The sequence below is a fragment of the Hemitrygon akajei genome, chromosome 6 (genome assembly GCF_048418815.1).
Source record: "Hemitrygon akajei chromosome 6, sHemAka1.3, whole genome shotgun sequence".
In the NCBI taxonomy this organism is placed as follows: Eukaryota; Metazoa; Chordata; class Chondrichthyes; order Myliobatiformes; family Dasyatidae; genus Hemitrygon; species Hemitrygon akajei.
In genome coordinates, this window is record NC_133129.1 from 137,354,112 (window position 1) to 137,378,664 (window position 24,553).

A 24,553-nucleotide genomic window follows, 5' to 3' on the forward strand; every position below is an offset into this window, starting at 1 on the left:
GATAATTATATCCTTCAAATCTTCATTTTCATTGTAACATTCAAGATGATGTTGATACCTTGAAAGTCTTTGTAGTTCCTAACTTGTTGAAGTAAAGTATTCCTGGACACGTGATTTTCCGTGTATAATTCTGTAAACAAACATGCAGACCTCGATCCTAGTTATGAGCAGTGTGTAACAACCAGTTTGTCACACAACCAGTCAGCAACGAGATTTCCTCCCCACATCAGAATTGAATTTCCAAAATAACATCCAATCAGCTGATTGAAAAGTATATGAAGGCCAAGCATTTGGAGGACACACCACATTCAACAGTACACTGACGAAGTCTCCTCGCATAGTGATGAAATGTTCGCAAGTGAATTGCCAAGATCAGAGAACACCGTGACCATCCAGGTTCCAAGCTACCAGTCTTCCAAATTATTTCCAAGTAGTGACATTGTTTTCTTTTCACTTCTGGCCATTTCTGGTTCTGAAATTGTCTCTCTGCTTACTTCTCCCACCAGTCAGTGGCCCCTCAATGAGGACTGGTGCGTGTACCTTTGACTTCCCCTTCCCGAAGTCCTCCTTGGTTGAGTGCAAGGTTTTTGTTGTGACACCACTCAACCAGCTGATCTATCTCACTCCTGTACATCTCCTCATCTCCATCTAAGATTCAGCCAATAACATTTTTGTCATTGGCAAATTTATACATGGCATCTGAGCTGTGTGTAGCCACACAGTCACAGGTGTAGAAATAGTAGATATGTGCGCATCTTTGAGGTACACCAATGTTGATTGTCAGCAAGGAGGAGATGTTATTTCTGATCCACCCTGACAGGTCTCCCAGTAAGGAAGTCAAAGATTCAGGTGCAGAAGGTAGTACAGAGGCCCAGGTTTTTAAGCTTGTTGTTTAGTACTGAGGGGATGCTCAGCTGTAATTTAAACCGCATATATGTATGGGGTTTAAATGTAATTTAAACTGATATATGTATCGCTGTTGTCCAGGTGGTCCATGGCTGATTGGAGAGCCAGTAAGATTGCATCTGCTGTAGACCTATTGGCAAATTGCAGTGGGTCCAGGTTCTTGCTTAGGCAGAGTTAATTCCAGCCATGACCAAACTCTTAAAGCACTTCATCACATTAGATGTAAGTGCAACTGGACAGTATTTGTTGAGGCAGCTCAATCTGTTCTTCTTGCATACTAGTATGATTGATGCCGTTTTAATGCAGGTGGGAACTTCTGACTGCAGCAATAAGAGATTGAAAGTGATCTTTAAGATTCCCACTAGTTGGCTAGCACAGGTTTTCAATGACCTATCTGGTACACCTTCAGAGCCCGACGCCTTGCAAGTTTCACTGTCTGGAAAGATATTCCGACATCGGCCTCTGAGACAGAGATCACGGGGTCAGTCGTCAGATGCTGCAGTGATTCGCACAGGTGTTTTATTCTCCCTTTCAAAGTGTACATAAAAGGAGTTTAGCTCATCTGGGAGTGAAGCAACACAGCCACTTTTCAGTCTTCATCTTGCAGAAGGTAATGACCTGAAACCCCTGCCAGAGCTGACATGCATCTGATTGACAAACATGTGGCAGGGACACTCCAAAATACACTACATGGCAAAAGAAAGCCCTGTCACCCTCACTTTGCAGGTAGGACAGCTACTGACAACACCAGTGACCTGGGTTCAATCCTGATCTTCACTACTGACAACACCAGTGACCCGGGTTCAATCCTGATCTTCACTCGGCGTCTTGGCTTCTATGCCTAGATAAACATTGTTCGTGACCCTGCGCCCACCATTCTCACAGGCAGTGCATCTCAAATAATCACCACTCTCTGGGTGAACGTTTCCCTCAGTTCTCTTTCAAATTTAGAAACATAGAAAACCTACAGGACAATACAGGCCCTTCGGCCCACAAAATCGTGCCAAACACATCCCTACCTTAGAAATTACTAGACTTACCTATAGCCCTCTATTTTACTAAGCTCCATGTGCCTATCTAAAAGCCACTTAAATACCCTATCGTATCCGCCTCCACCACTGTTGCTGGCAGCCCATTCCACACACTGTAGTGAACTACATATACCTGTCTGGACACGCCCCCCCCGATGACTGCTCCTGTGGCTCCTCCCACAGACCCCTGCTGACTGCTCCTGTGTCTCCTCCCACAGACCCCCCCGCTGACTCCTCCTGTGGCTCCTCCCACAGACCCCGGTATAAAGGCGATTGGAGGCACAGCCCCTTCCTCAGTCTCCAGGATGTTGTGTAGTGGTCACTTGCTGCTTGTTCTTTCTTCCAGTCAATAAAAGCCTATATCTCACCTCACGTCTCCGAGAGTTATTGATGGTGCATCACACACTCACCACTCTCTCGAGTAAAAAACTTACCCCTGACATCTCCTCTGTACCTACTCCCCAGCACCTTAATTCTGTGTCCTCTTGTGGCAACCATTTCAGCCCTGGGAAAAAGCCTCTGACTATCCACACGATCAATGCCTCTCATCATCTTGTACACCTCTATCAGGTCACCTCTCATACTTCTTCACTCCAAGGAGAAAAGGCCGAGTTCACTCAACCTATTCTGATAAGGCATGCTCCCCAATCCAGGCAACATCCTTGTAAATCGCCTCTGCACCCTTTCTATGGCTTCCACATCCTTCCTGTAGTGAGGCGACCAGAACTGAGCACAGTACTCCAAGTGGGGTCTGACCAGGGTCCTATATAGCTGCAACATTACCTCTCTTACACCTTATGTGAAATCTCTGTCCTTTGTATCTATCTCTGATATGGGGACTCCTGCACTGCCTGCTTTCCCCTCCTGGCACTCAGCCATCTGGCAGAACCTGTGGCGTGTCCACCTCCTTGAAACTCCTGTCTAGAACACTTACTGCTCCCTAGTGTACACACCATAGGAAGGATGTGACAGACAAGACTGCAGTTGCTGGATCTCTGGAGCAATCCACCAAGGAGCTGGGGGAACTCAGGCAGGTAGCATCTAAAGAGGGAACGGAACTCGATGTTGCTTGAATGGTCTTGATCTGAAACATAGGCTGTTCATTTTCCTCCATAGGTGTTGCCTGATTTGCTGAGTTCCTCGTGCTCATAGATAGTCACACAACATGGAAACAGGTTCTACAGCTCAGCTGGCTGTGGCTCAAGGTGCTGCATCTAAGCCAGTTGCATTTGGCCCATAACCTTCTGAACCTTTCCAGTCTATGTATCTGTCCAACTGCCTTTTGACAGTTGTTGTATCGGCCTCAACTACTAGCAGTTGATTCCATATAGATACCATATAGATTCCATATAGATACCAAACTTTTTGTAAAAGCTGCCCTTCACGTTCGTCTTAAATCTATCCCCTCTCACTCTAGTTCTTGATTCCTCAACTCTGGGACAAAGAAAGAGCACATTCACCCTATCTATGCCCTCATGATTTTATACACCTCTGCAAGTTCAACTCTCAGTCTCCTACACTCTATGGAGTAAAGTCCTCATCTGTCCAACAACTCAGTCCTTCAAGTCCCGGCAACATTCTTGTAGTCTTTTCTGTAATCTGTCTTCTTAAATAAAATAGTTCCTACAGCAGGGCAACTAAAACTGTACACAATACTCCAAGTGTCCCGGACAGCACCATGACCTCCCAGCCTTTATACTCAGTGCCTCGAGACAAGACTCAATAATCGAGGCAGCAGTCTACTCTACTGTTGAAAGAAGGCCCCTGCACTTGAGTGATCTCTCTCTCTCTCTCCCTCTCCCCCCACCCTCTCTCTCTCTCTCTCTCCCCCACTCTCTCTCTCTCTCTCTCTCCCTCTCCCCCACCCTCCCTCCCTCTCTCTCTCTCTCTCTCTCTCTCTCTCTCTCTCTCTCTCTCCCCCACTCTCTCTCTCTCTCTCCCTCTCCCCCCACCCTCTCTCTCTCTCTCTCCCTCTCCCCCACCCTCTCTCTCTCTCTCTCTCTCTCTCTCTCTCTCTCTCTCCCTCTCCCCCACCCTCTCTCTCTCTCTCCCTCTCCCCCACTCTCTCTCTCTCATCTCTCTCTCTCTCTCTCTCTCTCTCTCTCTCTCTCCCTCTCCCCCACCCTCTCTCTCTCTCTCAAAGTCTGCTGGTCCTCGAATCAGGGAACTCAAACAAGCAACGCTGCAGACTAACATCGAAACAGTGACTTGTTGGTCTCCCTCTTGTCTGTTGAAGGAGTGATATCTCTCTCTCCATCGCAAGTGAGAGAGCAAGCCTGTCTGATATGTCAAAGTGTTGGGGTGGACAGTAGTTTTTCATGGACTCTAGATCATGGTCGCTGGGGGGGGGGGGGGGGGAACGGGCTTTGCTATTGCTTGCATGGTGGGTGGTGAGGGTGGATGTTTTTTGGCTGGAGCAAGTGGAGAGAGTGGGACGGGGAGGATTGATGTTTTTGCCGCAGCTTGTGTGTGTGGGGGGGGGGGGGGTAGGGGGCCTTTGGCTTCTAACGTTTTCTGTCATTCATTCTTTGGAGTTTTTCTTCTGTTTTGTGGAAGTCTGTGAAGAGTAAGAAATTCAGGTTGTGGACTATATACATTCTCTGATATATAAATGGAACCACTGAACAACAGTCCCAGCTCTGACCCCCGAGGCACACCACTAGTCATCGGCCTCCAGTCCGAGAAACAACCTTCCACCATTGACCTTTGCTTCCTACCATCATGACAACTGTTTATCCATTTAGGCAGCTCTCCCTGGACTTCTTGTGATATAAACTTCCAGGACACCCTACCATGTGGAACCTTAACAAATGCTTTACTGAGGTCCATATAAACAACATCTACCACCCTACCCTCATCCACTTTCTTGGGCACTTCATCTCATTTCCTAGGCCTCTGTACATCCCTCTGCAATTGGATCCTTGACTTCCTAACCAGAAGACCAAAATCTGTGCGGATTGGTGATAACATATTCTCCTCACTGACGATCAACACTGGTGCACCTTATGGGTGTGTGCTTAGCCCACTGCTCTACTCTCTCTATACCCATGACAGTGTGGCTAGGCATAGCTCAAATACCATCTATAAATTTGCTGACGATACAACCATTGTTGGTAGAATCTCAGGTGGTGACGAGAGGGCATACAGGAGTGAGATATACCGACTAGTGGAGTGGTGCCACAGCAACAACCTGGCACTCATTGTCAGTAAGATGAAAGAGTTGATTGTAGACTTCAGGAAGGGTAAGATGAAGGAACACATAACAATCCTCATAGAGGGATCAGAAGTGGAGAGAGTGAGCAGCTTCAAGTTCCCTGGGTGTCAAGATCTCTGAGGATCTAACCTGGTCCCAAAATATCGACGTAGTTATAAAGAAAGCAAGATACATAGTAGGTATCTCTGTTTATGCACATTTAAAAAAAATCTATTAAATATATATAATTGAGTTACTCGGTTCATTTATTTTTTAAAAAAAAATTATTTATTATTGTTTTTTCTCTGCTAGATTATGTATTGCATTGAACTGCTGCTGTCAAGTTAACAAATTTCATGTCACTTGCCGGTGATAATAAAACCTGATTCTGATTTCAACATGGATGTTAGACTTATTGGCTTATGGTTCCCCAGCCTTTAATGCTCTTTGTAGATAAAGAGACAACATTTGCTACCCTCCAGTCTACCAACATCTCACCTGTGATTAACAATGTTACAAATATCTAGGCCAGGACCACCACAATTTATTCCCTAGTGTCCCATGGTGTTCTTGGAAGGGTCCTGGAGATTTGATTACATTCATAATGTTAAGACATCCAGCTCCTCTACTGTAATGTAGACTAATCTCAAGGCATCCCCCCATTTTTCTTTTCCGAGTTCCACTTTTCATGTCTTTCTCCATGGTAAAAACAGAAGAGAAATATTCATTCAGGACCTCACCCATCTCCTGTGGTTTCACACAAAGGTATTCTCATCTTGGAGGGCTCTATTCTCTCCCTAGTTACTTCCTTTTAACTACGTATACCATTTCTTGGCTCTTTCCTTAATCATCTCTGCCAAGATTACCTAATGCCTCCTTGTTGCCCTCCTGAGTACATTTCTGTCTTCCCTGCTGCCAGTTGCCTGTATGTGACTTACGCCTCCTTTATCCTGGCCAGGGATTCAATATTGCTTGTCATCCAGGGTTCCCTACTTCTACCAGCCTTGCCCTTCACTGTAACAGGAATACGCAGAATTTGAGTTCTCACTGTCTTACATTTTAAGAGCCTCACACTTGCCAGTTGTCCCCTTGCCCACAAACTACTCCAATCAACCTTAGCAAGTTCCTATCTCATACAATCAAAATTTGCTTGCCTTAATTTAGAACTTGAATTTGTGGATCAGTTCTGTCCCTTTCTATAAACATTTAAGACTAATAAAACTATGATCACTGGTCCCAGAGTGCTCCCCCTCTAACACTTAAATCAGTTGCCCAATCCTATTACCCAAGAGTACATACAGCTTTTCCCTCTGTCTAGTAGGGTCCTATATTCATTGCCCAAAAATGCACTAACAATATCCAGCCCATCAAACACTTAACAGAATGGCAGTCCCAGACTATGTTAGGAAAGTTAAAATCCCTAATACACTCCATTATTTCTACCACTCTACACAATCTCTTTGCATACACTGTATTTTTTCTTCTAATTCCCATAGACTACTTGGGATCTAGTTCAACTGAACAAATGTGATCACTTCTTCCCTATTTCTCAACTCCACCCGTAAAGTCTCACTGAATGAACCTTCAGTAACTTCATTTTCTGACCATTGTTGTCACATTTCTCCTAATCAAAAAACACACCCCTTCTCTGTCCACCTTGACTATGTTTCTGTAATTGCTATAATATCCCAGTCCCACATTGCTATCCAAATCCAAAGTTCTTCCGCCTTACCTGTCAGAACAAGCTCCTTTGTCCAGATTCACCAGGACATTGCCTGGAGGGAACAGTTCCGTAATGAGGAGAGATTGGAGAGGCTAGGTCTGCTTGCTTTGTAGCAGAGGTGGTTTAAAGGAGCAGGATTGAGATATACAAAATTATTATGTCTATAGTTAGGATACCTTGTTCATCATCTGAGTGACACTTCACCTGTAGACAGTGTTAAAACAGAGATGGAAACTTTGAAGGTGTGGTTGCTTTCTCAGTTGCCCTTGACGCTGCCTTCCTCACAAGTATATGGTATTAATGTAAGTTTCTGTGTACATCTTGCATTGAAGCAAATTCAGTACATTTACACAATAATTCAAAGCTTAATTAAGAAATACACATTAAATGTATAAAATATTGTAACACTAATTTCATTCTTTTATACTGGGAAGCAGCGTAGTATATGTGAATAAGAGTGTTGATCATGCATGATGAATTTGATGTTTGAAGAAGCCAGATGAAATGTACAAAGTTTTCAATGCTTCCCACTGTTTCTCTACATATTATGTCATGACAGATGAGGAATCCACAGCAACAACTTCATTACAATCACAATCCGGCTATGTAACTGCTGTGACACTATACTTGCACCATGTGCTAAAAGTTGTACAACAAGGCCAATGTGAAGTAAAGCTGAGCATTACTTACACTTCCATCACTGCATGGCTTTAGTTCTTTCCAGAATGTCTGTGTCTGCGTCAAGTCCACCTTGTTCAACGGTAAAGATACCTCTCCAAATCGGATCATTTCGACTGAAACGATCATAATCAAGGACTTGGAGGTAGAGAACTCGCTGCACCACTTTCTCGTAGGGGAACCCTAAAGGGTGAAAATGTAAAGGGACAGCTATATCATTAGAGGGAGATACAGAAACACATTGTAGCTGCCATTGACAATTCAGGAAAATGTAATTACTGGAGTATAAAGCTTTCATATTGCTAATTTAGACTAGAAGACCATAAGACAAAGGATCAGAATTAGGTCACTCAGTCCATCTAGTCTGCTCATTATTCAATCATGATGATTTATTTTCCATCACAACCCCATTATCCTGCCTTCTCCCCATAACATTTGACGCCCTTCCTAATCAAGAACCTATCAATCTCTGCTTTAAATATACTCTATGACTTGGCCTCCACAGCCATCCCTGGCAATGAATTCCACAAATTCAATGCCCTCTAGCTAAAGAAGTTCCTTTTCATCTCTGTTATAAATGGACATCTCTCTATTACCTCTTTAATAGTTAAAAAGCATGTACAATAAAGATACTGTTGACCAGATTGTTAAGTCTATATGTAAAGCTCTAGGGTGCGTATTAATGGCTAGAAGTATCTTGAGACAGGCTTTAGTAGCAGACTATACAAGTATATCATGCAGTAACATAACTCTCCAATGAAAGTGTAATTTATTCTCTGATTCATACAGTATTTGATGTAGTAGCTTTGATGCATTGTGTCACAGTTTCAAAACAGCGTACATACTTTCATATTATTGCTTTCATATTATTTTTCAATTAACACTGGCAGTTGAAACCTCCTCTCAAACAGAGAGAGAACATGAGAGACAATACAACATGAGTACTTGTTTGATGGTGAGATTGTGAAGATATAAAACAATAGAAGACAAAATAAATAGTAATAAAAGTCATTTAAATCATGTTACTCTGGCATGCTGATACTATTGGTTCTATTTTTGAAGTGATATGATACCCCTTGGACAACAAGGATACATTGCTGGTAAGACTAGATTCCACACCACATGCTACTCACGGCCAGGGCACTGTTCAAGGGCTTGTTCCCCCTAGAGGTGACTGAACATTGTAGAAAACAGATGGAAGCACACATGCAAATATTGAGAGCATTAAAACCAGCCAGGTATAGAATGTTGCAACTGAGTCCATGTATTTTTAAATGTACTGTTAGATTTGATGCAGTTATTAATAAAAACTAATGTATTTTTGTGTCAAGTTTTGTATGGTAGGTCTAATGCACATCAGTGACACTGATGATCCAGTACATTGAATACAATGCGATCAAAGTTATGGAGACAATTATGCTGAAGCAGTCATTAAAAGGGTTAGAAGCTTAGCTGGAGAAGGGATCTACTGAAGTGGGTACTTCAGAGATGTGAAGAACATTTTGCCGCAAAGGGCTAGGCAGCAAAGAGATCCAGGAAACATATGACCGTTTGAATTTATAACTCTGCATTGATGTAAGGAGTGATGTGATGCATAATTTCATGTATGTACGTGAATAATTTATGGTTTGTATGGGCTTAATTTAATTTGCTGAAGGCAAAGAAGCAGTGTTGTGTATTTAAGAATAGCTTTAAAAGCTGATTGTACCCTGTGGCACTTTGAAACTGCGGCTTTGTTGAGAGCTCTTGCCTTTAATTAAGGGTGTTCTGTTTCTTTGCTTGACTTGAATTTATATCTTCAAATGGGAACCCTCTGTATCATTCAACTATTAGAAATCAAAAACAAAAGATTCTCAAATAGTTTTCATTTAAGTCCAATATGAAAGCTGCCAAAATGCCATAGTATTTTGGCAACCCTTATTCAGAGATCATAGATGCCTTCTAGTAAGAATGTTCAGACAGTATTTGACAGTATTCAGACTACTACTGTCTTTGTCCACTATTTAAATGGAAGCAATAGGATGTTTAAAATTTGTGAGTTAATATTTCCAGTAAAATGGTTTTATACTGTATTAACACTAATTATGATATCACCTGTGAAGAATTCTTTTCACTGTCTTCCTAAATAGCTGAGGAAGACTGAGCAATATGCTAGCAATAATGTTACCACTGCTTTGATTGGCAGCAAGATTGATTCAGCAGAGAAATAAGAAGTATCCAAAGGGGTGAAAAATTTTCCGAAATTCAGGATATGCTCATAGGGTGAGAAATACGAAACAAAATGAGATTTACTTTCACTGCTCCAACATTTTTAAACTGCGTGACTTTCTTACATCTAGTACTGGAGAAACTGGTCCATGGGAGGAGAGTCTATGTAACCAACATGGGTGTTGAGTAATTCTCATCAAATAGAATCAAATAGACAGTTTTGTTTTGGGGCATAGAGGAAACATCCAATTCTGTCCAATGTCCAGTTTCCTCTATTGGATAATGGAATAAAGTGACAAATTTGGACTCAGTTGAGTTGTATCCCCAGTGACAGAACAACTTATTGGCTGGGCTGAAACATACTGGGTGTCTTGTTGGATAAGTGATTGAATCTTGCTTAAAAATAATTATATCCTCTATAAAGGAGCAGAAGAAAGTAAAGTAAGTGTGTGGAGATAGTATTGTGGGGAAATGGTGAATGCATGGCCTGTTCTTTTTTTTTAAACTTTAACAGAATCTGGAGCAACAAACCATCTGCTGGAGGAGCTCAGCAGGTTGAGCAACATCACTGGGAGAATGGAACTGCCAAAGTTATGGTTGGAAAGCCTGCACCATGTCTAGTGCACAGATCCTAACCCAAAACCAGTTCCTTTCCCTCATTGATGCTGCTTGGACTGCTGAGCTCCACCAGCAGATTGTTTGTTGCTGCTTTTTTAAAAATTTGCTGCTTGGCATTATCTCATTAGAAAGGAACCTATTCCAGTCAGTGGTTGACATTCTACTTAGAAAAGATGAATGCCTCCAAAGTCATCTCTGTGGCATTAAAAAACAAAGCATTATTTCTATTGGTAAAATTCTGATACAGTGTAGTATTCATGTTTTGCCATTAGATGGCACTATCACATTAGATTTGAAAGTCTTCTGGACCTAAAATAACAAATTTTAGCACTAGAAGCCCATTTTCTTAGTCTATTTGTATAACTCTGTTATATGTCATTCAATAGCTTCAAAATTCACCACTATTTAAAAAAATCTGCTTTCCCACAAGTTCCTGACCCATACATGACAAAAACAGCACTAAACTGACATTATTTATTAACAATGTAATTGTTTAATATCTTACATTAATCATAGTGTTCTACATAATTGAAACAGGCCATTCAACCTAACTCATCCACACCAACCAATGGACAACTTTCTGTATTAGTCCCATCACCCAATCACTGGCCTATAGCTTACTATGCCAAGGCAATTCAAATGCACATCCAGACACTACACAAATACTGTCAGTGACCCAGTTTTCAGTATCTCAAAAGCACTGACTCAAGCAGTTCTTCCTAGATAGTTACAACAGTCAGAGTGAAAAAGACCCCCCCTTACAAAAAAGACCCCAAAAGCAACAGAGATACTGACATCTGACAAACAGATCAGTAGGCAGATTTTGGAAAGGTACAAAAATGGCTAACTTCAACTTCTCTGATATGGATTGGCAACCTCCTGAGTGCACGAGGGTTAGGTGGAGCAGGATTTGTTTGGTGTGCCTAGAAAGGAATTCGGACACAGAATTTTTTGACACACACAATTATGAGGTTATTTAACAGTAATCTGAGAATAAATTGAGAGCAGATGCTCTCAGGGAAATGCACAGTGGAAATGTGAAGGTTGTTCAGGGAGTGTTTGCATGGGGTCCAGGGTAGCGTCCCATTGAAACGGAAAATATGATAGGGTGAAGGAACCATGGTTGATAACCAAAGATCAGACAGGGCTTTGAGAGTTATAAGATAGCCAGGAAGGAACTTAAGAATGGATTTTGGAGAGCTAGAAAAGGAGATGAGAAAGACTTGGCAAGTGGGATTAAGGAAAACCCCAAGACATTCTACACGTACATGAAGAACAGGAAGATGACTCGAGTGAGGGAAGGACCTATCAGGGTTAGGGAGATCCTTAGCAAATACTTTGCTTCAGTGGTCACCAGGGAGAATGACCTTGATGAATATGAGCCAGCATAGAAGTGGATAATATGCTGGAGCATGTTGAAGTTAAGAAAGAGGCAGCGTTGGAGCTTTTGATAAACATTGGGATAGGTAAGTCCCCATGGTCAGACATGGTGTATCCCAGGAAGTGACGAAAGAGGCTGCTGCAGCTTTGAAAATGATCTCTGTATCATCACTGGCCATAGGATTAGTACCAGAGCATTGTAGGATGGTAAATGTTATACCTTCTTCTCAGAGAAAGGTAATGGAGATAATCCTGGGAATTAATGCCCAGTGACTTATGATCAGTGTTGGCAAACTAATGGAGTGGATTCTTACAGACATGATTATGAACATTAGGAGATGCATAATCTTATTAAGGATAGTCAGGATAGTTCATGTCTCACAAGCTGCTTCTAGAGGAAGTGTACACTGGTGAAAGAGACGCCGGACTTGACTGTGTGCTGCTGGAGTCCACCCATTGGTGCTGTTGTTCCTCCCCCCCCCCCACCCCCAAGTGTTGGCTTGCTGGGAGACGAGTTGGATTGCATTTGTCTATGTGGGAACTGCTGCCGGCCGTCCTTGCAGAAGCATGGCTCCAGGACAACATCCAAGCACTATTAATGTAAAACTCAGGGCACTGGGCTATACTGTACAACTTGCAGAGTATGCACATCCTAAAGAAGTAGTAGGAATAACGCCATCATGGCTGACAAGGGAAGTCAAAGCCAACATAAAAGCACAAGAGAGGACATATAATAGAGCAAAGGTTAGTGGGAAGCTAGAGGACTAAAAGCTCTTAAAATCAGAAGGCAACTAAAAAAAAGCCATAAGGAGAGAAGAGATGGAATATGAAGCAAAGCTAGCCGATAATATTAAAGAGATACCAAAACTTTCATCAGATATATTAAGAGTACAAGAGAGGTGAGAGTTGATATTGGACTGCTGAAAAATGATGCTGGAGAGGTAGTAATGGGGGACAAGGAAATGGCAGACAAACTGAATAAGTATTTTGCATCAGTTTTCATTGTGGAAGACAGAAGCGGTATGCTGGAAGTTCAAGAGTGTCGGGGGGCAGAAGTGAATAAAGTTGCCATTACTAGTGAGGAAGTGTTTGGAAAACTGAAAGGTCTAATGGTGGATAAATCACCTGCACTGGATGGCATGCACTCCAGAGTTCTGAAGGAGGTAGATAAAAAGATTATGGAGGCATTAGTAATGATCTTTCAAGAACCAATAGATTCTGGCATAGCTCCAGAGGACTGGCAAATTGCAAATATCACTTCACTCTTCAAGAAAGGAAAGGGGCAGAAGAAAGGAAATTATAGGCCAGTTAGTTTGATCTCAATGGGTTGGGAATATGTTGAAGTTGATTGTTAAGGATGTGGTTCTGGGGTGCTTGGAGGTACATGACAAATAGGCTGAAGTCAGCAAGGTTTCCTTAGGGGAAAATCTTGCCTGACAAATCTGTTGGAATTCTTTGAAGAAGTAACATGCAGGATAGAGAAAGGAGAATTGGTGGATGTGTGTACTTGGATTTTCAGAAGGCCTTTGACAAAGTGCTGTGCATAAGGGTGCTTAATGAGTTAAGAGCCCCTGATATTACAGGAAAGATATCAGCATGGATAGAACATTGGGTGATTGGCAGGAGACAAAAGAGTGCAAATAAAGAGAGCCTTTACTGGTTGGCTGCTGATGACTGATGGCTTCCACAGGGGTCTGTGCGATACCACTTCTATTTACATTTTATGTCAATGATTTGGATGATGGAATTGATGGCTTTGTGTCCAAGACTGCTGAAAATACAAAGATAGGTGAATATGTAGGTAGTGTTGAGGAAGTAGAAAGACTGCAGAAGGATTTAGATTAGGAGAATGGGCAAAGAAGTGACAGATAAAATACAGTAATGGGAAGTGTATGGTCATGCATCTTGGTAGAATAAATAAAAGCATAGACTATTTTCTAAATAAAAGGAACATTCACAACTGTGAGGTGCACAGGGACTTGGAAGTCATCATACAGAATGCCCTAAAGGTTAATTAGCAGAGTGAGTCAATGGTGAGGAAGGTAAATGCAATGTTAGCATTCATTTCAAGATGGCTAGAATATAAAAGCAAGGATGGAATGTTAAGGCTTTATAAGGCACTGCTAAGGACTCACTTGGAGTACTGGGGGCAGATTTGGGCCCCTTATCGACAAAAGGATGTGATGACATTGGAGAAGGTTCAGAGGAGGTTCACAAGAATATTTCTAGGAGTGAAAGGTTTACCATATGATGACAAATTGATGGCTCTGAGCCTATACTCTCTGGAATTCAGATGACTAAGTGGGCAACTCATTGAAACCTATCGAATATTGAAAAGCTTTAATAGACTGGATATTGAGAGGATGTTTCCTATGGAATGGGAATCTAGGACCAGAGGACACAGCCTCAGAATAGAGGGACATTCATTTACTTTGGCCAGAGAGTGGTGAATCTGTGGAAATCATTGCCACAGGAGGCCAAGTCATTGGGTATGTTTAAGACAGAGGTTGATTCTGCTTCATCTTGGCCTTCAATACTCTGGCAATTCCAAATAATATTTAAGGAATAAAAATCCACAATTACAATAACTTCTTATTCCATCTGTTCTACATATGTTTTGTTCTCTCTTCTGATGATTTGGGAAGTGTTTAATATTCCCCCAGCCAAGTAATGATGCCTCATTTGAAGAGCCTTCTTGCAACACTGAAGTATTGCAATCTTTAGCTAACAATACTATACTTCCACTCCTTTTACTCCCTTCCTCCATTTCACAAGAAAATGTTATACCCTAGAATATTGTGTTGTCAGTCCTGCACATCCTTTAATTATGTCTCAGTGATGACAACAAAGACGTTGAGTAAATGTTTGGGTTTTCTACTGGAACTAGTCATTCTCCTTTCATTCTAGGTGCTTGTACCTCTCTGAGCTCTTATTCAATCTCCTCTCTAAGTTTGAACCTTCCCTCTAGAGCACGAGCAACCTCTACTCCAGTTAATGTGTAACTTGTCCCATTTGTACAGGTCCCACTGCCCTGAGAAACAGATCCAATGATCCAGGCACCTAAAGCCCATCCTCATGTAACACCCCTTCAACCAACCATCTGTCTGTTCCTATACTCACTGTCTCATGGCACCTGAAGCAATCTAGAGACTACAAACTTTTAGTATCTTCACTTTAAACCACTAACTAGCCCCTTAAATGCATTTTACTGGACCTCATCCCTTTTCCTCCCTATGTGTGGTGCCAGTGAATACCACAGCTTCTGATGTTCACACCCCCCCCCACCCCCACACAATGTCTTGCAGCGCTGCAAGACAACCTTGACTCTGACATCAGGGAGGCAACATACCCTCCCTTTACAAGAGAAACCCTTACTGCTACAGCTCTCCCAGTATTATTCCATCCCCACCCTAATACAACAGTGGCTACAAATGAGGCTGCCAGTGCTGCTCTCCCCTGGAGGCCATTTCCCTCGAGAGTAACCAATAGGACACATTTGTTAGTGAGAGAGATGACCACGGGGAGCTTCTGCACCACCAGCCTGCCCTTCCAGATGGCCACTCTTCACCTCTCGTTCTGTACCTATGAAGTGACCAGCTCATTAAACGTACCTTTTACAGCTTTATCAACTTCCTTGCTATTCCATCTGCAGCTCCAAATGTTCTGGTCATTCTATCCTCTATAAACTTTATTGCTACTCCTTTCGACAGAGATTGCATGGGCAAGGCTTTACACTGTATGTTGTTTATTTGAGATATAATTTTGCTGAGATGTGATGGAAGTGTAAAACTCACGGTATTGTTAAGTTACGAGACACTCTCAAGAACTCTCCCTGCATATTTATTAATCTTCTGTATTAGTCACTTGAGCCCTCTGATTATATTATACATTCTTGCTTGCTCACATCTAAAGATCTGTGAGATTCTAACTGACTTGACATATAACTGACAATGCACACAAGAAATGTGATCCAGATGGATCAGGTTATCTGGAGCATCAATTCATTGCAATGTTCTGCACAGCACTTTGTCATTATGCCTTAGAAATTATAACACACAATCAGCAATAGATCGACAAGTTCAACAGCCTCACCTTCAAAAAGGAATGTCTCGTTCCAATGTGGATTTAAATTCTTTCTTTTCACTTTAGTTTCCAACTTGTGTTTTTTGTCAGGGAGCAGGTAGATTTTAACAAATGGATCACTGGTACCACTGAAGTCCTTTGCTGGGAGCTCCACAGCCTTCATTATTTTAACGGTGAAGGTGGATTCTTGGAAGTTGTACCCGACACTAAACTGAATACGACCAAGGTTCTCACGTGAACTTCCCTCATGGTCATCCTCAGAACCTGGTGACAGCTAGGAAAAGAAATATAAATACACCTGAAAATGAATGATTTAGAACATTGCTTTCTCATCTAAAAATCATGTTAAGTTTTACATTTCTGGTAGGGTATCCATCTAATCCTGTAAATGATGTTGAAAGAGGATTTATTTTACGTCCATTTTAAGTGTTTTCTACCTAAGCATCTCCATACCAGACTTTTCTTAAATTGGCCATGTAATTTCACATGGGTCAATGTAAATTTTATTTGATTGTTCCACTGTGGCACCTTGGAAAGCTGTACAACATTAAAGGGAATAGCATGCATTGATTTAAAAACAGCTTATGGTACTTATTTGAATATTTAATATGATAGTGTGTGTGTGTGCGTGTGTGTGCGTGTGTGTGCGTGCGCGCACGCGCGCGTTTGTTTGTTTATTTATTTATATTTTCTTTTGGTCCCCAATGTCCATACCTGGAAGTGAAGGAGCCTCAATCATGTTCACTCTAGTCATGTATGCACATTGTATCCATTTTTCAAATAAGTGGTATATATAATTATCTGGATAGACAGGGTCTGATTAGGAACAGTCAACATGGATTTGTGTGTGGAAGGTCATGTTTGACAAATCTTATTGAATTTTTTGAAGAGGTTACTAGGAAAGTTGATAAGGGTAAAGCTGTGGATGTTGTCTATATGGACTTCAGTAAGGCCTTTGACAAAGTTCCGCATGGAAGGTTAGTTAGGAAGGTTCAATCGTTAGGTATTAATATTGAAGTAGTAAAATGGATTCAACAGTGGCTGGATGGGAGATGCCAGAGAGTAGCAGTGGATAACTGTTTGTCAGGTTGGAGGCCGGTGACTAGCGGTGTGCCTCAGGGATCTGTACTGGGTCCAATGTTGTTTGTCATTTACATTAATGATCTGGATGATGGGGTGGTAAATTGGATTAGTAAGTATGCAGATGATACTAAGGTAGGTGGCGTTGTGGATAATCAAGTAGGTTTTCAAAGCTTACAGAGAGATTTAGGCCAGTTAGAAGAGTGGGTTGAAAGATGGCAGATCTTGTTTAATGCTGATAAGTGTGAGATGTTACATTTTGGTAGGAATAATCAAAATAGGACATACATGGTAAATGGTAGGGCATTGAAGAATGCAATAGAACAGAGTGATCTAGGAATAATGGTACATAGTTCCCTGAAGGTGGAATCTCATGTGGTGAAGAAAGCTTTTGGTATGCTGGCCTTTATAAATCAAAGCATTGAGTATAGGAGTTGGGATGTAATGTTAAAATTGTACAAGGCATTGGTAAGGCCGAATTTAGAGTATTATGTACAGTTCTGGTCACTGAATTATAGGAAAGATGTCAACAAAATAGAGAGAGTACAGAGAAGATTTACTAGAATGTTACCTGGGTTTCAGCACTTAAGTTACAGAGAAAGGTTGAACAAGTTAGGTCTTTATTCTTTGGAGTGTAGAAGGTTGAGGGCTGACTTGATAGAGGTATTTAAAATTATGAGGGGGATAGATAGAGTTGACGTGGATAGGCTTTTTCCATTGAGAGTAGGGGAGATTCAAACAACAGGACATGATTTGAGAGTTAGGAGCCAAAAGTTTAGGGGTAACACGAGGGGGAATTTCTTTACTCAGTGAGTGGTAGCTGTGTGGAACAAGCTTCCAGTAGAAGTGGTAGAGGCAGGTTCGGTATTGTCATTTAAAGTAAAAGTGGATAGGTATATGGACAGGAAAAGAATGGAGGGTTATGGGCTGAGTACAGGTCGGTGGGACTAGGTGAGAGTAAGCATTCGGCATGGACTAGAAGGGCCCAGATGGCCTGTTTCTGGGCTGTAATTGTTATATGGTTATATGGTTGAAACTCAATTGAACTCAGAAACACACTATTGGGGTCGTTGTGAATATAGATTCATGAATGTATAAAATATAGAAACAGGCTTTTCAGATCAGCTAATCAATGCTGATCAAGCTATCTACCTCGGCTAATCCCATATACTTGTGTTTGGCCCATATCTCTATGAACCTTTCCTATCCATTTACCTGTCCAAATGTCTATCAATTATTAATTATTATATGGTTTTGAATATTAAAATGTAACATGCAGTTTCAGTACTATTATCTCTTGGGAGGTCAAAAACATCAAAGTGGTTATTGTCAAGTTCATTATATATACTCACATTACTGTGTAAGTCAGGCAACAAGTTCAAGAAAAGAAAACAAAAGTGATGCGAGTTGAAATTCTCCAGATCTTACAAATCTGACTGTCTGGGTAGGCCCATTGTCTGTGCCTGCTCCTGCCACATTGCATTTGCATCCTCATACCTTGACTCCATTTTATCCCCCTTGGTTCATACCTTCCGCACCACTTCTAATGCTCTTAATCTCCTCGCTAACTTTCAATTCACTGCCTGACCACCTCCTTTTCACTATGGATGTCTAGTTCCTAGATACTTCTAACCCCTTCAAGAAGGCATTAAAGCTCAGTTTCTTTCTCAATAAAAGAACCAACCAGTTCTTCTCCACCACCACCACCCTCTTCCGTCTGGCAGAACTGATCCTCACCCTCAGCCCTCTTTGGCTCCTTCCACTTCCTCTAGACTTGAGGGGTAGCCATGGGCACCCGCATTGTCTCCAGCTGTACCTGCTTTTTTGTTGTCTACATTGAACAGTCCATGCCATAGCTTTGAAAGCTAAGATGGAGCAGAATTTTTAAGTTGTGTCTAAGAGAGGTTTTTGATGCAGATGTAGACAGAAGTTGCTGAGGATGGAGCAGTTCAGCTACAAAGAGAAACTGAAAAGGTTATGTCTGTTCTTTCTGGAGCAGAGAAGGTAATAGGATATATGACTGACTTTATACAAGTCTACGAGTGGTATAGATAGAATATACTGCAGGAAACCTTTCTCCTTATCATAGATAAAAATAGATAAGTTGAGGATAGGGGGAAGAGATTTAGAGGGGATAGAACAGAGAACATAGAAGAGTACAATCCCTTTGGCCCATGATATTGAGTTGACATTCTAGCCCCACCAACCCAATCAATTCCATTGCTCCTCCATAGCCCATAACCCTCCATTTTCCTTTCATTCATGTGCCTATCAAAGAGTCTCTTAAATGTCCCTAATGCATCAACCTCAACCATCACCCCCAGCTTTACATTTCAGACACTTACCACTCTGTGTAAAAAAACCTACCTGACATCTCCACTATAGATTCTCCACTCACCTAAAAAAGTTTTTAATTGGTATTAGCCATTGCCACCCTGTGAAAAAGGGAAAGGAACTGGCTGTCTGCTCTATCTATGCCTCTTAAAATCTTATTCACCTACATCAAGTCATCTTCCACCCTCCTTTGTCCCAAAGGGAAAAGCCCAAGCTCACTCAAACTTCCCTTATCAGAAATGTTCTCTAATCCAGGCAACTTCCTTGTAAATCTCCTCTGCACCTTCTCTAATGCAGTACTGTGGTGAGATTGGTGGAATGGGATTCTCTGCATAAATCTCTTATGGATTCAATGCACCAAATGGCCTCATTCCATGCAGTAACCCTCTTGTGGATCTTTTGCTGACAGTTTCTTATTGTCATTGATGGAAGTAAAGGAGATTTTTTAAGGTGCATAAAATGCATTGCTGCAAAAGGAGCAGGTTATTTAATGAAAACAGGATTTGTTTTCAAAGACAGGTTAATCTTTCAGAATCTATTAGTTGATCGCATTACTCAAGTTCATGCATCAAGAAATTTTTGGGCGAAGCACTTGGAACCTGCTGATGCCCATGGTATTAAACCTCATTAAGAATGGATATCTCCACAAAAGGAGAGGGGAAAAGTAGTTCAAGTGCAGAAATTACAAGATACACATTAAAGCATGTTCTCTGACCCTCTGTATAATTTGAAAGTTTACTAAATAATCCTGAAAGAAGAGGTCTTGAAAATATCAATTAGCAGAGATAATTAATGTGTAATCAGTTTCAAATTGCAATACTAAATCTTGTTTTTCCATAGGATACCCTCAATGTAACACATTTTATGCTTTTGCTATCCTGTGTGTCTACAACTCACATCAATGGTCCACAGAGAGGTTACAGGTTCCTGGGGAAAGAGACAAGGATCCGTGTCGAACAGCATGAACTGTCATTGGTTTAATAAGATATCAAGAGCTGGATCAAGAAATACCTCAGAAACACAGAGTTAGGACAATGAAAAAGCATGTTGAGATGTAGGAATGTAAAAGATTTTTCACTGAATAGGTGATATGATTTGAAAACAAGGATGGGACTTCTGATGTAAAATTGGTGAAATATAATAAGCAAATATCATTCAATGAGGGTGAGTATTGTAAGTGTTGGACTTGGAACCGCAGACAGAGATGCTCCAGAGCACCAGTGGTGACAGGATTAGAGAATACTATCCTCCAAATGGTGAAAGCATGGATGGGAAGACAGGGTAATCTGCCAGTACTATTGTCCAGTACTGATTTATATAATGTCCTCCTGCTAAACTGACAAGCAGATTTATTCTTGCACCATTCATCACCATAGTGATCACAAGATACAGTAGTTTGCCTCATTGTGCAAGTCAGAGTTGGTAATGTTTTTTTGTTGGGCAAGGCTGCAAACCAGATATCACCTACAAAAGTACAAAGCCCGTCTCATACAGGGGAAAAATTCTGCTAAAATTCTTCTTATCATTGGTGAAATATGTTAATAAAGCAAATGACATAACAATCAAAAGACATTAAAATGTAAGACTAAACCTAATTTTGCTTCTGGTATGTCAGAAACAATCAAATCTGCAATATTTTGCAAAATCTATTCCCAATGACACTTCTGTATTTATGATCATTGTGAATATATAACCTTGAAGATACAACCTTGAACCACAAACATTGGTGCTGTAGTTTTATATTTTAAAACAAAAGCACTGGGAAAGCAAATTGCTCCTCTACTTAGAATCTATAAATCACTGTGCCTGAAGGCATGCAATGGATATTTCTGAGTACCATGAATGTTCATCATGACTTCCTCTGCCATTGTACAAGGACTATGATAGCAGATGAAGTTATGATGAACATTGGAAATGACAATATGTAGTGATGGACAGTTCAATAGTTCAACAATTTTCTTATTTGTAATATTCAATACTATCCTTCAAAGATACTTTAGTACTAGAAAAGCAACTACATGGCTAATCTCATTACAAGAGTAAAATATCCCAATAGAAAGGCTGAAAATGAAATAAATCATTACCAGAAGAAATAAATGAAGTAACATTCAAGCAACTATGACAACAAAGTTGGGATCTGTTGTAAAATTTCCAGCTCTTTGAAAATAAACTATTTTAAATTCTAATGGAAGTAATGCTGAATCTTTAAGAAAAGACACTCTTGCATTCTTATAGCATCTTAAATTTTGCTCTGCAAACGTAGTGAACTTTTTGACCTTTAATCAATTTTGCTAATGTGCAGAGAAAGATAACTGTGACAAATGCAGATACACTATGAATATTTAAAAATTAAGTTTTATAGTAAATCCTTTCACTAAAACCAAAAATATACATACTTGGTGTTAAAGAGTTGGAATCATGAGGTATTTCCATTCACACATTCAAAATAAATTAATTAATCCTGCTGTCAGTCCACGTGTAACATTTATATAGCATGCATTTGTTCTTATATTTTGCATTCCCGAGTCTTAATATACATCGATGAAAACCACTGTTAATGTTTCAATAAATGATTGCACACTTTAAGCTTTCAATCATTTAACATTTACATTTTCAGCATGCTTTCTGCAAAAATGGTATACAATTTAGAAAATGAACTTCCAATAAATTCTACACTGTTCAATGACCATATGAAAATGGACGATTTCTTGCTAGATCAGTTTTCTCAGGCGATGTGGCAGCTGATTGATCAAGTGGCCAACCATTATGGGGCTAGAGCACAAGTACACACTCATTAAGTCATCATGGCTCGTGACATCATTGTTCTCATCTCAACTGTGAGATCTGCAGCCGTAACTGTGTGGGGTGTGCAGCAATAGCAGCAACACCAGCGAATACTTCTTATTAGAAACATAATAACATTCCTGGAATGTTAACACCTGCTTGTGATGAACTACATATACCTGTCTGGACACGCCCCCCCCCCCCCCGGGCTGACTGCTCCTGTGGCTCCTCCCACTGACCGTGGCTCCTCCCACTGACCCCGGTATAAAGGCGATTGGAGCCTGAGCCCTGCCCTCAGTCTCCAGGATGTAGTATGGTGGTCATTTGCTGCTTGTTCTTTCTTCCAGCCAATAAAAGCCTATATCTCACCTCACGTCTCGGAGAGAGCTATTGATGGTGCAGCACTGCTCTGCCACAACTCCTAAAGAAAGACAGCAATCATATTTCCTTAAATGTCATTTCTAGTTTTATCCTGGTCATCCTGTTGGTTTCACCAGCTTACTTTGAATGTCAAGTATATTACTGCAAAACCTTTCATCCTTTAATTCTACAATGGCCTTTCACTGTATTCCAAACATAGAATATTGAAGTACTGTACTAATTTACATCTTTGTCCCCGGGTGCAGCCTAACTTGGGTATTTCAAACACTTCTTTTCCTTACCTCATTATCTTAGCTCTTTTTATACTGTGTAAAGCCATCCATTATCTCACCATGATTACAGTCATTCAGCACAGAAAGCAGCTTGTCAGCCTACCACGTCCAAGCTGCCCTTATACCTATCTACACTTACCCAATTTACTCACATTGTGCCTGCTTCCTTGACCCCACTCTCTTCACTTTTCATGATCTCATTATGCTCATGATACACCTGACACAGTGTGCTAGGCTGTCACCCTTCCAGATCCACTTGAACTCCACGTTGATATGTTCCTTTCAGATTCATTTAGGCTCCACACTGGTGCGTTTCTTTCAGATCTGCTACCAGGTCTGCATCCAGACGGGATCATCCTGCTACCTCTATGCCTCTGCTGCCACCCCATTAACTCTTTGCTCAATGTGGCTTGTGGTTCGTTCTGGTTCTCCAAATGTTCATGCTTCACCCTATCTGACGCACTGGCTCATCACCTTTTCACTTTGCTCGGTCCATTTCCAAACACTTTGCGCTTTCCCTGCAGCTAATCATGACACATTTGTTAGTTTGTCTATTTCTGGTCCCGATTCACTCTCCATGGCCTGCTAAGCCATCACCCTTTTTATGTTTTGACTTCCTCAAGAGATATTCGATGCATTCAGCCTATTAACCTTGTGGAATTTCTGGCATTAGTCCCTCCTCACATTTACATTAGAGATTATTCATCAGTTTTAAGTAGGAAAGATAAATTCTGACCCAAGTTTCTTACATTTTCCTCCACTTGCCGATCAGCTGCCTATTTTCAGAATTTGCTGGCTTGTATTTCAGTTTTGCAGTGTTTGTAGCTTTCTGTATTATACGTACATTTGTGACGTTATCTATGTTTTAATTGCTGAACCTGAAGACAGTTTCTGGACTGTTTTCAATCCCAGTCTTCAATTCAATGTTTTCTGAATTGATAGGCACACCTCATTCCAAATACCTGCAGAATTGCCTGATATACAGATCTCAAAATACTTTTACTGAAGTAATACAGCCTGTGGAACTATATTCTATAAATGCAGTACAATTGGGAACTTCAATTCTGCTGGGCCTTTATCCAATTTTCCTGCTCAATTAACTGTTTCATTGATGTCTTAAGCATTGCCATTGAAGGGCCTGTATCCATGCTGTACTGCTCTATGACACTATTTGGAGGAAGTGTGTGGGCATCTTATAAAAAAAAAAGAAAAAGCTCAATACTTTCTCCATGAAAAAATCTCTTCTGATCATTAAGTGCTCCCCTGGAAGACAGGGACTCCCCAGAAAGAAATGTGGAGGCTCTTATATTTCTTACCCTGACCTTGCAAAGGCACCATGGATCGAGAACCAAATTTGTAAATTTTGACTTCCAGCCTCAGTCATGAACACAAGTAATTCTGTAGATACTGGAAATCTGATGCAGCACACACAAAATGCTGGAGGAACTCAACGGGTCAGGCAATATCCTTGGAAATGAATAAGTACTTCATCTGCTTATTCATTCCCATAGATGCTGCCTGACCTGTTGAGTTCCTCCAGCATTTTGTGTGTGTTCCTAGACTCAGTGTTTCAGTTCCATGTTAGATAACATAGCTACCAACTGAACTTTCAGGGTAGTTGTGCTACTAACGAGTTTAAGCAGTGAGAACCCTATTGTTTATTTTTTGCAATAATGATGCATTTTAACTAAAATTTCTTGCATCTATTAACTGTGCACTCAGTGGCCACTTTATAGGGTACACCTATATACATCAATGCAAATATCTAATCGGCCAATCATGAGACAGCAACTGACTGCATAAAAGCATGCAGGAATGGTAAAGAGGTTCAGTTGTTGTTTAGACCAAATATCAGAATGGGGAAGAAATGTAATTCACGTGA

The 24,553-nt window shown here is 41.0% G+C and overlaps 1 protein-coding gene across 1 annotated transcript in view; it reads right to left on the reverse strand.

The window, feature by feature from the left end:
• LOC140729530 (synaptotagmin-7-like) overlaps positions 1-24,553 on the reverse strand; it is a 530,282-nt gene that overhangs the window by 21,867 nt on the left and 483,862 nt on the right. Inside the window, 3 exon segments of the mRNA XM_073049365.1 lie at positions 7,544-7,630; positions 7,632-7,714; positions 15,830-16,094. Coding sequence (XP_072905466.1) covers positions 7,544-7,630; positions 7,632-7,714; positions 15,830-16,094 — 435 coding nt within the window.